General features: G+C 45.7%; 1 protein-coding gene across 1 annotated transcript; it reads left to right on the top strand.

Moving 5' to 3' along the window:
• The first annotated feature begins 6,986 nt into the window (after window positions 1-6,986).
• Window positions 6,987-12,302, top strand: LOC109757813 (zinc finger CCCH domain-containing protein 43). Its single transcript, XM_040399497.3, has 5 exons — window positions 6,987-8,062; window positions 9,610-9,705; window positions 9,882-10,157; window positions 11,267-11,587; window positions 11,666-12,302. The coding sequence occupies exons 1-5, from the start codon at window positions 7,211-7,213 to the stop codon at window positions 12,242-12,244; spliced, it is 2,124 nt and encodes a 707-aa protein (XP_040255431.1). The 5' UTR covers window positions 6,987-7,210; the 3' UTR covers window positions 12,245-12,302.
• Window positions 12,303-17,217: the final 4,915 nt, after the last annotated feature.

Raw genomic sequence — 17,217 nt, 5'->3', positions numbered from 1 at the left:
CGTCAATGCCGGCGGTGCTGCTCCCGCTGCACCGTATGTGATTCTATCCTTACTGTTCGAGATCGTGGTAGAATTCATGTTTCTAGTATGTGCCCTAGATGTGATCTGTTCATCTGCTATGCTAGTTCACATGATTAGTTTAATCTCTGCTGCTGTAGTCATGATTTATCTTCTGTTTATTCGGATTAAATCTCGTAGTAATTTGCTCATATTTCCAACAATCCAAACACCTGATTATAGGCAATTTACTCCGAGTGGTTTTGCTGCGCATCTGAAGCCGCCTGCCTTTAAGGGGCGCAATATAAGAGGTGGTGCACGAGAGCAGTCTACTGGTTTCAGACCATGGGCTGCTATGACGCCACCAAGAGCAAGCTTGAGGGCGATCTTAATCCAGCACAGCTGGAAGCTTTTGAGAAGATCGATACTCTCTTTAAAGGCGCTCTTCTGAGTGTTTTTTTGACTCCATTGTGGATTCGTATATGTCATTTGACGACGGCAAGGACATGTGGGTTGCGCTCGAGGCCAAGTTTGGTGCCTCGGACGCCGGCAGCGAGTTGTACGTCATGGAGCAATTCTATGACTACAAGATAACTCATGAGCGCCCTGTTGTACAGCAGGCTCATGAGATACAGTCGCTCGCAAAAGAACTTGAGTACTTCAAATGTGTGTTGCCGGACAAATTTGTTGCCGGAGGCATCATTGCCAAGCTTCCACCTATGGAACAACAATAACATATTTCAGAACTTTGTAACTTCTTTCTAGAGCACAAGTTTCAGAATGTTAGCTGGCAGTAAAATTTAGATTATCTTTCATAGAACATTAATCTGAATGTTGAAAGCAAATGGCGAGATGCGGAACTTAGTTTACTCAGTTTGCTGATTTTAGAACAAAGTCAAAGGGCTGCAGCGCTGTATTTATATGACACTAGGATCAGCGCTGATTTTAGAACTTAGTTTACTCCATGAAGGTTCGACGCCTCTGCATTTAGAGGATCAGCACGCACAGAGTCAACCCCCTATGGTTTCGAGCCAAGGTTAGAGCATTGTTGTTTCAATCTTTACGTTTTTCTCACTCTCTGATCACAGTTTGTGCTTTATGTGCGACCAGGCGAATTTTTATTATACGGAAACAACATTGAAGTGTCTTTTCTCATTCTCATTCAATTGCCATCTTTATGATGACCATTTCTCTTTTGCTCTCCATAGGCTTCCTCACTCTCCACATTAAGGTGTATTTTCTCATCCCCATTTAAATTGGCACCTTTCTGCTGATCATGTATATTTTGCTCCGCATAGCTTCCTCACTCTTCATCTAATTCTAATTTCTATAAATTCACGCATCTATAATACCTAAATAGTTCATCCCCACTATCTTATTTCTCTTGACATGCAGCCTATCCACATCATCAGCCCACCACCACCAATTATCTTGACATGTTGGCTTCCACGTCACTACACCATATCAGCATTTTTTCTTAAAATCGTTCAGTTTATAGGGATGGGGAATCAACCGATTAGCTTGAGGCTTTCAATGCGTGATACACCTCTGACCCTTCCCTTCATCTTCACTTTATGGAACGCAACAACCACTATTTCTCTCCTTCTCCAAGAGATATCTTACACTCGTGTTTTCAACTCAATCATGGAACACACCAATCCCTCAACATGGCTCCTCCTCTTCGCTGTCGCCCCTTCCATATTCCACTCTGATCATGCGGTGATCAATACCACCATGGGTGTGTGCGCAAGTCTCGCACACAGCAGCGATTAAGATGTGATGACCATGGCGACGGTGATGGGTGGGATGACAATGGCAACGGTGATGTCGACGATGCAAACACAACCGCATCCAGCCCACGAGTGGGAGAAGGCGGCCTGCCCATGGCATACTGCAGGAGACGGATCTCTTCCGCCACCCCACCATGATGACCCCGGCCAAGGCGTCATCCCTCACTACCGCATCCAGCGATGTTATTCTCGCCTCTTCGATTCCCTCCTCTGTGATCCAGGCACCCACACAGGTTTGTCTCCCTCCCCCTCCCTCTCAACCCTCTTCTGTCCAATTATTGGGATATATATATATATATATATATATATATATATATATATATATATATATATATATATATATATATATATATATATATATATTTGCAATCAAGCAGTCTGCATGTGTTTGACAAAATGTCCAACTGAAAACAGGTTTGCCTCTCATATCGCATCACAAGACAGTATATTTGTGTTGGTATAAATGCTACAGCTCTCGAGTGTCTGTTCATCGCACGAAATCAGAGGAAGACAACGAAAAGGAGAGCAATATGAGGCTAACCTTCGTCAGATTCTCCAGGGCCTCCTTTCGGTCCTGGATGAGACCACAGAAATGCTTACCCCTCTTCTTCTTCTTCAGAACCAACAGCTTTCTGTAAATGCATTTCAAAGTGCGACGTGGTCGACTCGGGCTTGTGAAAACATCCTCCTTTTCGAAGAAAGACATGGATCATTCAGGTGATTTCCGTGAGGAGGGTCGGTGAGTGGTACGGTGAGCACTTCCCAAAGCTCACTGAAGTACTGAAAGATCTAATACAATTTCCCTGCAGGCAGCCTGGGTGGAAGACTCGTGATTGACTTGCCCATGGTCCACCCCTTCAATTCTTCAAAGTCCCCCTCATGTGCTTTGGATCTCATATACCATTGCATGATCCTACTAGCACATACTCCCTCCGATCTAAAATAAATGTCGCAGTTTTGCACTAAGATTAGTTCAAAACCGCGACACTAATTTTGGATCGGAGGGAGTAGTTCTCATGGTAGTGCTGCCTTGAAACTTGCATCGTATATGGAGATAACCAGTTCAAGTGGCAGCTAAATCTGAATTTAATTGATCCAAATGGATATCAATGCCTTCACTGTCAGTGAATTCAACCTCACTCTTCCATTCTCTATATGCCAAGGCCGACGATGGCTGAAGTAGTCCGTGTCTGTCTACAGGAGATCGATATGCCCCCTATACCAAGACTCCTTGCAGCTCTTGCCTCAACTTTAATAAAATATGGGCTGCTCTACACGTCGGCCGGTGGATTAGTTAAAAACATCCGCCGCCTGCCTGGCCGTTGGATGGACGCGCTGCTGGCCGTCTAATGTACCACCCATGTTCCCCATCTCCCTTCCGCAACAAGTGCGGTGTTGCAGAAACAAGGGCCGTGCTACGCGTCCGTCGGTTGAAGTTCGGGAAGGTTCGACCACCTCCCACGCCGTTAGATCTCCTCACTTGAGCGTCACAAATTGCAACAAGCTAGTTGTTCTGCAACAACGACTTTGTTGCAAACCACTCTGAAGAGTTATCGTGTGACTTCACGAATTGCAACAAGTTGGTTGTTGCTGAAACAAAGACTTTGTGCGGAGACATGATGTAACTTTTGCAACAATGGTATTGTTGCAAAATTTTTTGCAACGGTGGTGATGTTGCAGAAAAAAATTGTCTTCACTTTTATGCAACAAAGGTAATGCTGCAGAATTTTTTTTGCCTTCACATTTCATGCAACGTAGGTGATGTTGCGGGAGCAAGTTTGCAACATTACTGATGTTGCGAAATTTATTTGCAATGAATAGGGTTGTCCTAGGTAGTAGGGACCAGGCACGTGCACCAAGTCTTCACGCGAGTCACGCGCCCTCACGATCCAGTGGACCAATGGGTCGCGATCTAACGGCCGCGCTAGCGACGGATGCAGCGAGAAAGATCGACCGGTTGATTGAAGCTTTTTCCATAAAATATAGATGTGTGCATCTAAGTATGCAGAGGCCGGAAGGTTTCTCCTTCCTTTGCGAAAAAAGTTACTATTGCCTATCTCTTGGTAAACCCTGGTGACTTTATATGTTGTGCGTTTTTCCTAAACATCTTACGAGTGTTAAAATATATCGGCCACATTTGCTCATCAGTTTAGATTTTCTTTAAACTGGTTCATTGGTGCATCAAACTCGATGGAGAGAAAAAAATATTATAAATGGGGAAAAGACTGTTGCAGTAGACGATTGAGAAAATATCGGCCAAACTGACCTTATGGCATCCTTTCCTCTTCTGCTTTTTATTTTCTATTATTATTTTCACGTTATATTAGCAATGCAGAGAACTAAACAAGTTCCAGTTGCAAAAAAGAGAAAGTAAAAAGGACCTAAGCAAGTTCCTCTGCGTTGAGGAAGTAGCACAAAGGGAGCATGTTCACTAGCAATAATGCAAAGAAGTTCCTCTCCCTTAAGCAAGTGAGTCAACAACAACAGAAAGGCATTGTTCGTACAATTTTCTCCCTTTTCTCTGTGGGTGGGGGGTGGATTTGTCCGTCTACTTTTCAGGATCGAATAAAAATCCTTTCTGGATCGCATTGCGCCCCTAGCTCACATAACGGCCGCACAGTCCCATGTGGATAGACTCCACCTCTCGCGCATTACTTCGCTTTCGCTTTAGAGTACAAGTTATAACTAGAGGCTAAATCACGCTTTGCTTTATATAATATAAGGCAGGGAAACCCTTTTTCGTCAGTTCGCCCTTTGCCGCGTCATTCTTCATTCATGGAATTAACTTCTTTTTTCTCTAACGGCCTATTTTGGTATGTTGTTTTGTTTTACTTTTATCTATGTTGGCTTGGCTTTTTATTATGTTTTGGCTTTTCTTTCATGTGTGTGTATCGACCACATCAGAGCACCCGTCGCTCCTACGTTACCAGCCTTCCCACCGAAACCACCCATGTTTCGCCCCACCAAAGCCGCTGGCTAGGACTACCTGGGGACCATCGGCAGCCGCCCGTCGCGGAAGAGGAGGGGAGCAGAACAGCGGCCTCCGCAGCCAGGGATGGCCGCAAGGGAGGCCCTCCCGCGCCGCGCGCCGCCGTCCAGCCGCAAGGGCCAAACCGGATAGTGAGAGCACACATGCTAGCACTGCCGCGCTATGCCCCCACTAGCATAGCCACGATAGGGGAGGCCGCCAGTGACCTGCAGCACTTGAGGTGGATCTGGACTCGACGCTGAGACATGCAGCTTTCTTCGTCACCAGTTTCAAGCCAGCACCACCTCCGTGTCGTCCGTCTAACTGCCGCCATGTCATAGTCATCAGTCATCTCCTGTGCGCCCCTGCGTTGCAGCACCCGACACCAAGGCCCGCATCCAGGCCTGAGTGACCCGGCCCGTGCGACATCCCCCGCGCATGGAGACGAACAGGCCCCACCGGCACCAGCTGTGGGGGGCTCTGCGGGTTTGCCTTTCGGTTGCTTGCAGCATCGTCACGGGAGGGGAGTTTCTTTTGCTTGCTCTCGGGCTTCACCGGTGGTCCTTCCAGCCCCAGTTTAAGTAGTGGTGGTTGTGTGAACCCCATGAAAGCTCTTGTTCCATGATGAAACCATGAAATTGTTACTATAACGCTCAGATAAGTCGGCCATGAAGCTCTCGTTCACTCACCCGGTTTCCCACTCTGCTCGCTCACTTAGCTCTTTTTCCCGCTCGCTCACTACTAACTCAGAAAAAACCAGATATTGTATTTTATTTTAAAAAGGTCATTAAAATACAGATTAAATATGTTATGAATTCAGAAAATCATAAATTTTGGAAAAGATCATAAATTTTAAATATAATTTTGTATTCCAAACAACATTTGTGAATTGGAAGAAAGTTGTGCAAATTTCAAAATGTAAGCATATTTTAATTTAAAAAAGTTCATTGATTTTAAAAAGTGTTCATGAATTTGAATAAATAATCCTGAAAAAGTCTTAAAAACTAAAATGAAAACCAAAATATAAGGAAACATGAAAAACAAACATGAAAAGAAAAGAAAGGAAAACCCCCAAAGAAAAAGAATTAAAACCGAAAAAAATAAAAAAAATCATGCAATATCTTCTCAGAACTGAGAAAACCCTATCGGCCCATTATGACTATATATGTGTTACACTCAACCGGTGGTGCACACCCTTATTGGCGGGCCCATAGCAATCCCATAGACGCCGACACACCATGAGGCTCCTAATCTATGGGGCTTAGCATCAGAATTACGGCCCTGTCGCAATGGGTCCGTGTGACGCCCTTCCGGTTGCTATGTAAAAATGAAGAAAAAACAAAAGACCAATGGCCATATATTAAAAGTGTACAACCCCTATAAGGGCAACCCTAAAATTAGAAATTACAACGGGTCTTTGGAGAAGCCAAGGCCATGTTGTTCTTCCTACACATGGAGCTGGCACGCGTGAGCCATGATCGGGTCTTTGGAGAAGCCAAAGCCCTGTTCTTCCTACACATGGAGCTGGCATGCGTGAGCCAAGATCGGTGCCATGACTTGAACTCCTCATCATCACAGGAGCAAACAAGTCTTTCAATAGAAGTCGCCAGGCTATGCCAGAAGACTTTGATGGCCACCGCTCGAATAGTGGACCGCCGTCCCGAACTAGGAGAGGATGAGGGCTGGACATGACCAAGATGGCCAAACACCCCAGATCTAGCTAGACAGAGCCAAAAAGACCGCAAGTCACCATCTCCCCGACGAAGCCAAAACTGGCTCAACATCACTGGTCGGAAAAGAAGCTAGAGGAACAAAACTCTCAACTTCGTCGTCCACTACCGCCGGTCGAAAGAGCACAAATAGGAACAAAACTGGCTCAACATCACTAGTCGAAAGAGGCTGTAGGACCATTATTGAGCACCACCGCCCGAAGGGCCATGTCAATGGACAACCGAAACCCACAACACACAGTGTGCAATATATTCGACCATGCGCGATGTTCTAGTCCTCGGAAACCTTGTGCGATGTCTTCTTTTCACATATGGTTGAAAAAAACAACTCCATGTGATAACTATCATCGGTAACGGTTTTTGCAAACCGGGGGTGCTCGGAATTCCTTGTGTGTGTTTGTGTGTGTGTGTGTGTGGCGAATGCTCGCTCTTCCTTTCCGCCTCTTAATTTCTGCTTGTCATGTTCACCGGCATCACAAAGTGAGCATGTTCACTAGCGAAGTAGCAATAGTGCAAAAAGCTAACGAAGTTCCTCTGCGTTAAGGAAGTGAGTCAAAAGAGATTGTTCGTACGGTTTCTTTCTTTTCTTTTCCCTTTGTCTAGGCCTATGGGTCTTCTTTCCTTCTGTCTACTTTTTTCAGTCCAATGCTCCTCGACCCCATAAGCAAACACAGCGAGAGTTCGTTCGTGTGTCCTCATTCTTTCTCCTCTCAATCAACGCTCCGATGGGCAACTCCGGCGAGATCAAGCAGCTAGAGCTGGAGTACCAGCGGCGGCCCGGCCAGCCCGACTCCTTCTGCTACGTCAAGTTCGGGAGCCGCAGGTTCAGTTCGGAGACCGGCGAGCTCAAACAGCTGGAACCGGAGTGCCCGCGGCGGCCCGGTAATCCGGACTGCCCGATGGGTGACTCCCCTGGTTCTGCCACACCGTCCTCCTCGATGAATCTCGCCAACTCGAAGGCTGGCGAGATCAAACAGCTGCAGCCGGAGTACCCGCGGTGGCCCGGCCAGCCCGACCGCTTCTACTACCTCAAGTTCGGGAGCTGCACGTCCAATTTGGAGATCGGCGAGATCAGCGAGCCGGACTGCACGATTGGCGCCTCTCCGATAGACCCCTCGTCCGTCGCTTCAGCCACACCGCCCTCCTTGCTGAATCTTGCCAATTCGGAGACCGGCGAGATCAAGCAGCCGGAGTACCCGCGGTGGCCCGTCGAGGCCGACTGCTCGATGAGCGACTCCTCCTTGTCGTCTGTAAGCATCACCACTCCTCCTTCAGAAGACAAAAGCAGAATAAAGAAGAAAAGCATCACCGCTCCGTTGGGTGACCCCTCCTCCCATGGCTCCGCCGCACCGCCGGCCGATTCAGAGACTGGCGAGAAGCAGCCGGAGCCGGAGTACCCGCTGCGGCCCGGCAAGAGCGACTGCTCCTACTACGTCAAGTTCGGAAGCTGCAGGTACGGGATGAATTGCTGGTTCAATCATCCTCTCTACATGCATGGTAGCCCTGGGCTTCAGCGGGATAATTGGGTTGGAAGGAACAGCAGTCGAGCATCTAACTCATCCGAGTACAAGCAGCAGGTGCGTTCTCTCTCTCTCTCTGCCTCGTCAATGTCCCTGTTAGCTATCAGGATCATGAGTTCATGACCCCTCATCTGTTATTATTGATTTACTCCCTTGGTAGTGATCAAAACGCTCTTATATTTCTTTACGGATGTAGTACATTTGATGAATATTCATAAGCATATCAATCAGTAGGGGTCGGCGGAGCATGCATGAGAAAATGTGACCCTGCTGCACCACTTTAAAGGGATGCCAAAATTAAACCAAAATAGTGTAATAAAGTGTACTGAATTGTAGTGCGTATAGCATCATTTTGTCCTTTGGGGTTATTTTATTTCTTTCGAGAAGACACTTGTCTCCCCGCAAAAGAAGAAGAAGACACTTGTCTATAGTGTACTGTATTTATATTTGACAATGACACATGAATATATGCACGATCAACTAGATAAGTTATAAAATCCATAAGACTACCCTAACCTATTCATTTTTTGCATACTACAAGTTGGGTCATAGGTCCGAAAAATAAGAGGTGCTTAGATATCCACATATATAATTTAAGGAGTACTCCCTCCTCCTGAAAAAAATATACGAGCGTTTAGATCACTAAAAAACAACTTTTTCTTACTCATAAGTCCTAGGACTTTTTGTAGTCCCAACTAAAAGGTCCCTAGTCCCTAAAAGTCCCTCCCTGTTTGTTTGCAGGGACTAAAAAGTCTCTAGTCCCTCCCTAGAGGTTATTGAATGACCATGTTACCTGTAGTATATAGAAAAATAACAACCAAACAACACCATGGGGTGGCGGGCCAATGGGTGCATGGAGGGGCACTGTTGCAAAAGTCCCAAAAAGTCCCAGAAAAGACTCTCCTTGAGAGTCTTCTACATTTAGTCCCAAAAAGCAACTTTTAGTCCCTAGTAGTCTCTCCTGTTTGGTTAAAAAGTCTCTAAGAGGGACTTTTTCAGTCCCTACACCAAAAAGTCCCGGGAAACAAACACCCCCTAAACACTCTTATATTTCTTTACAGAGTGAGTACTTCAATTGGATTTGTACCTCTAAAAGTAGTTTTTTCTTAGCTGAATATAAAAGCAGCTTTGATGGACATAAGTTAACTTATCATGTATATGGAACAAATCATCAAAAGTTTGATTACCCTTTATTTTTTTAGGATGACCTTTTTCTGATTGGATTTTAGAATAACCTTTGGCATGAGACTTCCAGTAATCCGTCGACATGGGCCGAATGCAACTAAGCCTACATGGTTTGTGAACCAGACCCCGATATTCCCTTTGAGGCCTAAAGTGCATTGCAGCCCGACACATGACTGTTGGGGCTACCTCACGGGCCTTCATCAGTTTGCTGATGCACACATGGACTAGGGTGATTAACTAGGCCCCATATGATAGTAAGCACTACTCGCAAATTGTTTGCGCCATGATATATGTGCATCCGGGTTAGCACAGTGGACTCGGTCCCTGTCAGCTGGTAGGACAGGACCAAATTGCTACCTTAAAAAGTGATGTGTTATTTTGTTTAGAAAAATCTTACTTTTAATACAAACACTTTTCAGTATATTTTCGACAAAGCATGCAACTACAACCGCCATGAAGGAAAAACCAAAGTCAAGCAAGTGAAGCTGAATTTCCTTGGGCTTCCACTGCGTCCAGTAAGTCTTTCTGCAATTCGTGTTCCTGTTGTCGAGTTCCTTGTCCACCGAAGTTTTGTCGCTCTAATCATTTATTGGTTTTCATTTATATATCCTTTCCTTGCACTGTAAATATATAATGCTTTTAACACTCCTATTTTGCATAAATTACTCTTTTTTGGGGTGAAATCCTACAGGGTACAATACTATGTTCGTACTATATGAATCGCGGAACATGCAAATTTGGCACCAACTGTAAGTTTCACCATCCAGATCCAGAATCAGAAGACGCGATTTTGAATGCTCCGCAGCATACTACTCAAGGATCATATCAAATGAACCTTTCAACAAAGCATGTCCAACGAGCACTGAATGGGCATTCTGTTCCCTTAGTTACATCACCAACTATTGGAACATCAGAAATAATTCCAACTCAAGGAGTCAATCCATGTCCAGAATGGAGTAAATATCAGGTATACAATATGGGACTATCCATTTCTATGTTGTCTGAATTTTTCATAAATCTCAGTCATATTTCTTAACCTTTGGATCAATATCATACCATCACCATTCCCATCCCATTCCATTTATGGAATTAATCTTTGTAAGATAGAATTTGAGGAATTGATCAACCCTGATAAAAAATAAAAAGATAAAAATAAATCATACTTAGAAATAATTATTGGAAAGGTTGAACCCTGATTTTAAACTGAAAATAATAAAAGCGTTGTACTCCCTCGGATCGATATTACCTATCGCAGATTTAGTACAAGTTTGTATCAAAGTTGTACTAAAGCTGCGACAAGTAATATGGACCGGTGGGAGTAACATTTTTCTTAAATTGCGTATTTCACCAGATTGCAAATTTTAGTCTTTGTATTGTGCAATTTCAGATGACTAAGATTCACAAAAATATCAGGTGGCCAAGAATTAGCAAAACTGAAACAATATTTGATATTCAAAACATGTTGTTCTGCTTCCTGGAAATTGGATTCATATTATTGTTCGAAGTGATTCAGATTTTGCTACATGATATTAGCCCCAAAAAGAAGGGACAATTACATATTATATTTCTATGGCAAGTTTTGATTTGGGGTGGGGGGGGGGGGGGGGGGGGGGGGGTAGGTAGACATACATTCAACCTAACATGTACCAAATTTCCAATTTAAATTCAATGTACATAAGGCGGAGCAAAAATGACAATTCTTACTCCGAAAATAATCCATTGACATTTGTCTTGTACTAGCCCTGCAATATTTATTGTTCCTCTGCCGTAGTATAAGTGGACCGTACAAATAGAGTGTGTCGGTGAAGCCGCTCTCATAAGTCACTTAATTTAGATACTAACCTTCCCGTCCCCCATCATATCCTAACACAAATACATAGAGAACACCAAATAAAAACTCATAGTACACATGGATGGTTCTGATTTGCTCAATTATCTTCTTCATTACTCTCCAGATTAAACATCATCAATCTTATAGTAGTGTTACATATTCCACTAATAGGATCCGCAAGTTAGCAAGTGATATATAAGAGCTTGACGTTTAGTTTGTAACTATATGAAATTGTGTAATTGTAGATGGATGAAAACAAGCAAGGAAAATCAGATTGGGATCCTTTCACTACTAAAGTTTTTTGTGATATTTGTACCGATGAGGTTTTATCTGGAAATCGACCAACCGACCATTTGAATGGTATTGGGTATGAGAACTTATGCGCCAAGTTTAATGAAAAAACAAAAAAAGGCTACAATCACAAGCAATTTGAAAGTAAGTGGGAGTCATTGAAGAAAGACTACCAGACATGGAAGGCATTGATGGAGAGTGAAGATAATCTAGGGCAGGGTACTAAAATGAATACAATATCTGCAAGTCTAGAATGGTGGGCAAAAAAGATGGAGGTATAACTTCCTTTTCATTTACGGCTTCCTGTATATCTATTTTTACCTAAACATATTGTCCTTTCATATTTTATTCAGGTAATGCCAGATTGCGGAAAGTTCTGTTTTGCGCCACTCGAGAATGTTAATCTTTTAAATATAATGTTCGAGGATATGGTGGATTTAGGTTCAACATCACCTGAAACTAATTTGGAAGTCAATGCAACTATCAGAAGTGAGCAAGGTCCTGGTGATGGAAATGATGTAGGCATCATTGATAAGTATGTTAATGAGCAATCTAAAGAGGCACTTCTACAACAATCTTCTAAAACCGAACCTAACTTGGTGAAACTCAAGACAAATTACGTGCATGCAGAACTCAATGATCTTGTTAACTTTGAAGAAAATCTGAGCCCAAGCAATTTGGCAACATCTATGAGGATCGATCGAGTAGGAAGCAATATTTCTGAGATCATGGAGTTGGTTGTAGGTGCTGGAGCTGAGGAGGGAAGTGATGAACATTTCATTGCTACTCAATTATTTATTAGAGCTGAACATCGAGAAATGTTTCTTACTCTAAAGACCCCTCGAGGAAGACTTAGGTGGCTTAAAAAGATGTGCCAACTGAAGGATCCTACTTCAAGTGTAGCTGATGTTTATTCGGTAAAACTAATTTGAGTTGTTGTTATCATGAGACCGTTTAAAAGTAATGTACTGGTTTAATGCTATTTTATTTTACGAACATGCTAGTTTTTTTATGTAGCTTCTAAAATCACTTTTGATTTCGTGTGAATGCACTGAGCTCTTACCGTGATTCATCATATCACGTGTCCCTCCAATCTCTTCGGCAAAAGAGGAAATGTCCTGATCTCTTAATTTATCTAATGTCCTATGAAATATGTTCTCTAGAATGTACCTCTAACTGAACCGCAGCTTGAAGGGGACCTGCTGCAGCCATCAACCTCTATTGCATCCTTCCGGAAGATCGCACCCTGATATATCTCCAATGTATATATTTTTTCCAGATACTTTTGCTATTTTTTTCATCTCTAATTTGCTTGATTTGAATGAAAAGAAATCCGGACCGACGTTGTTTTTAACAGAACTATCATTATGTTGTATTTTGTGCAGACATAAAACTGCTCGGAATTGGACGGAGATTTCTGGAGATTTTTCTGGAATATATAATGTTTGCAGCGAAGAAGGACCAGAGGGGGGCCATCAGGTCGCCACACGGCCTGGTGGCATGCCCCCCCAGGGGGCACCACCTGACCGTGTAGGCCCCCTGGCCACTCCCATCCAATGTCGGCAACACCATTGCCTTTGGCCGCTAGGAGGGCTAGAACAGAAGTACAACCAGCCGGATCCATGCAGAGGATGGGGAAGGGCACGTCGTAGCCAGGAGGAGGAGAGTCGCCACCGCTCGATTTGGCCGAAACTTACACCCCTCGTACCGCACACGAGCACACAGGAGGCCTCCGCTCCCACACAGCCTGCCCACGTCGTCGCCAGGAGCACCTGCCGTCGTGTCGCAGAGCCCCGCGTCATCCCATCGCCACCGCTCAACTGGCCACCCCGCGCCAATCGCTGGTGTTGAGCAGAGCGGGAGGGTGGAGGGAGGATGGTATGAAAACGAGCTAGGGTTCCCGCTAGTCGCTCGCGGGAGCGACGTGAGAGGGAAAGGGGGAAGGGTCCAGTTGGAGCTTTTTTGAGTAAATTGCAAAAGACCACCATAATTATGGACCTTAAATAAAAAAACACCATTATTCAGTTTTCTTCTGCAAAAGTCCACCGCCATTGTACCGATAGTTTACGAAAAATGCCGGTTGGATGGTTAGATCAGTTTAATGATAAATCTGACGGATGGGTCCCACTGTTAGATGCCACATGGCCAGGGAAAATGGATGACAGTCAACCTCTGATCTACGTCCTTGGCATTTTGCCAAACACATAGCAGGGGCACCAGGTTGGCAGCCCGGTGCACGCCCCGGCCACCCTCCTCTCGGGCAGCCACCACCCAGTGCGCCACAACTATCTTGGCCCATGCCGCACTGCTGACCCGAGCTTGCGCCACTCATGTTGCTCTCACCGCCACAAATAACCGCTGCCCCAAGGGTGCGTACTGCTGTTACTCGCTACCTCTGCTTGTGCTCTCCGCACGTCCAACCTCAACGGCTCACTCAGGGAGACCTCGGCCGTGCTCTCGACGTCCTCAGCAAGCCTCGGCACCCACCGGAAACGCACCCGGCACGGCGTCGACATTCCGACGCGGCTCTCCTCCCCACTACGCTCCTAGGATCTCGGGTCTTCGTGTCATCCGTAGCTATCACAATCGCTCCTCCGTTCTTCTCTCCTTTTATTTCATTTTGTTTAAACGACACATGGATCCCACATGTCAGCTCGGTTAGACAATAACATCCGTTTTTTCAGGAACCTTACCAAGTGCCATATCAGCAAAAATGTGGTCCCCCCGGTCAGATTCAGTATCAATAACTGTTTATTCGTGTTATTACTTATTAGTGCTTTCTGCAAACTATCACCAACAAATTGGATGTTTTTTTTGCAGAAATAAATGTAAACCGATGGTTTTTGATTTAGGATACACAGATGTGATGGTCTTCTGAAATTGACTCGCTTTTGTTCAACTCGCCTTATATACCATCCACCCTGAACGATTTGCCGCTGTACGTCATCAGTTTCACCAGCATCCAAAATACCACCGTAGCAGCCGACATTGATCGCGCGAAATCAAAGAAAGACAACAAAAAGGAGCGCACGCATGTCAAACACTAAATTTCTCTGAACTACCAACCTTTATCCCTAAACTAAGATTTGAGAGGTATGTCAGAGGCTAACCTTCATCATTTTGATGGCGCGATTCTTCAGCGTCTCCTTTTGGTCCTTGATGAGACCAGAGAATCGCTGAACCCCCTTGTTCTTCAAAACCAACAGTTTTCTGTAAGTGCAGCATTTTAAAGTGAGATGTGGTCGACTTGGGCTTGTGAAAATATCCTCCTTCAAAAAAAAAAAAACTTTCGCGTTCTAGGAAGTCTATCCGTTCCAAAGACTCCATGCATCTCTGTTGTGGAGCTCCAGAACAATCTTGAAGGCTGGATCTACATTTGTTGGTAGGCGTCAATGTTTTCGCGTTATTTTGGTGGCCATGGGGAAAAGGAAGGCGCCTTGTTCCCGCCTAAAGCAATGGACAAGCCTGTTAGATATACTTCAGCACACCATTGGCATTGGAGCTTGTCAGACAAGACCATTCCAGTTGCTCTGAAATATCAGTCCATTGGCATTGGAGCTTGTCAGACAAGACCATTCCAGTTCCATTAGCATCCATGAACTGATCGATAGTATGGATGCTAATGCCCTATAAATTTGATTAAAATTTAACTTTAAAAGAATCAAATACGCACTATATTTTGAGATGGATGGAGTACTTGTTTGCTGTATAAACAAACACATTAAGCACGGGATCAACATTCAGCAATGGTCGATCAAAAAGAAGCACAATACATATATAGATCTGCAAATCGACAACATTTATTCGTAGCTAGTATTACAAAAGAGCAAACAAACATTCAGACGAGCTAATTAATCTAGAGTAAACATATATAGAAACGAGCTCAGCTTACTACGACAATGGCTATTTTGCAGAAGAAGACAAGACACGCCATCGGTCCCGGCGTCGGTGGGATGCTTCTCGACGTTGTTGTTGATATGTTTGGTGACTTGGGAGCCTGCTTCACACCAAACCAGCATGCAGACGTCGTATTTGCCTGGAAATAGCCAAGCGTTCCTTATGCAGTACTCCGAGCACGTCATCTCATGCGTCACGCCGCGCATCCTCCTCACACGTCGACGGCTCCTCCTCTTTTGCTTCTCCTCCTTGTGTCTATATCGCCCCCTTCGACGCCCCAAGCTGGACGGCGGTGGCCTCTTGTCGATGCTTCTGGTTGACGAGGTGGCCTTGACACTTTTGCATGCAGGCTTCATGGTCCTTACTGTTATGACAGGCCTTGAAGCAGTCAGGGACCACACCCACCACGGTTGTCAGCCCAAGCTGGACCTCGACGGTGGCGGCCTACTGCCGATGCTTGTTGTTGATGAGGCGGCCGTACTGTTGAGACCAATGCATGCAGGCATTGTAGCGGTGGCTGCCTCACATCTCCGCCGCCGGTACCTCCCTCTCCCTCACCTTCCTCGCCGCCACCACAGTGCACAACCGGGCGAACCCCGGCCGACGCCGGCAGCGGCGGGGTCTCCTTGTGCTGCTGCGGGGCATCACTGCACGGTTGCACTCCGGCGTGGTTGCGCATCGGCAGTGCATCGTTCGTGTGACAGGCCGCGGAGGGCGACACCGGGCAGTGGCGGCCACGTCTGGTTCCAGCCGACTTCGCCGGATCTAGGCCATGGCAGGCATGCGAGGCGCGCCGGCGGCTGGCGGGGTTACTGCTGGTCGATGGCCTGGCCTTCTCTCATCAGCACACGCGGCTCAGACGAGGGCCTGTCCGGCGGTGTGCTAGGTCGTGGCAGAGCTCCCGTCCTTCGTGGCGGCTTGCCGGATTTGGTTCTGCCAGATCTTGGCCCTAGCATTCTTGTTCTGCCAAGTCATCTTTCTGCCGGATGTGGACCTCTCTGATCTGGTAGCTGACGAGTTCCGGTTTTCCCAGTCAGAGATCTATATGGATTGGCGGATGTCGCCCCTGATATCTAGATCGCAAAACTCCGGTCGCCCGCGCTCTTGTTATCAGCCAAACACGGCCTTAGGAGGGAGCAGCGTGAAGCTTCGCCCTCTTATTGGTGTCATGGGACACATCTAAGTGAAAATTCCCAAGGCATTGATAGAGATGGGGAAAGTCATGGCGGCTACGATTGGAGGTCTTGAAGCTTCGGTGGAAGGGTATATTGGATGTGATGAAGTTTGTGTGCCAGATTTATGGTAACTTGTTTCAGCAGCCTCGGCAAAGCAGGGGGCGGCTGCACTAGAGGACTGCATTTTTGCTGGTGCTCCTCGAGTACCGAGTCTCGATTTCCAGGGTGAAAACCCAAGGTCTGGCCTTCATTGGTTGTACCTGGCAATCGCCTTGTTGAAGGCATTGTTTTGGGTGAACTCGGACTTTCTCCGGTGTGAAAGCCCAAGATATTCAATCGGGCAACGACAACGCTTGTGCATTGTTTCTTCTTTGGAGGAGTTGCTTTTGAAGAACCTCTTTTGTATTCTGAGTGTTATCTTTGGTGGTGGTTACAGTGCTGCTGCTGCTAATAACTGTTCACCGTGGCGTTTTTTTTTTCCTTTTTATGTTCTTTTTACTAGCACATATGCCCGTGCGTTGCAACGGGGAGATAATTGTTTTTGCAACAAGCGGCGGAAAATATAATTGATGTGTTCATAAGAAACGATCTCCACGGCGGTGGGCGATAGAGCGAGGAGCCGCGGTCTTCCCACGGGTCATGTTTGGCCCGCAAGATCTTAATAGTGGTGGGGCTAGTCAACGCGGCGGCGACCACCCAACTTGTACCTTTTTTTTTTCCTCCGGGTCGACCTCCATCTCGGAGTTGTGGTTCCGTATTCATTTGGTTGCTGGGTGGCAGGCGACCTTCGAGGCACGGTTACTTCGACCACTTTCTCCAACGACAACGTAACC

The sequence above is a fragment of the Aegilops tauschii genome, chromosome 1 (assembly GCF_002575655.3).
Source record: "Aegilops tauschii subsp. strangulata cultivar AL8/78 chromosome 1, Aet v6.0, whole genome shotgun sequence".
Classification (NCBI taxonomy): Eukaryota; Viridiplantae; Streptophyta; class Magnoliopsida; order Poales; family Poaceae; genus Aegilops; species Aegilops tauschii.
The sequence above is the reverse complement of the archived record's forward strand: the minus strand, read 5'-3'. Positions and strand labels throughout refer to the sequence as shown.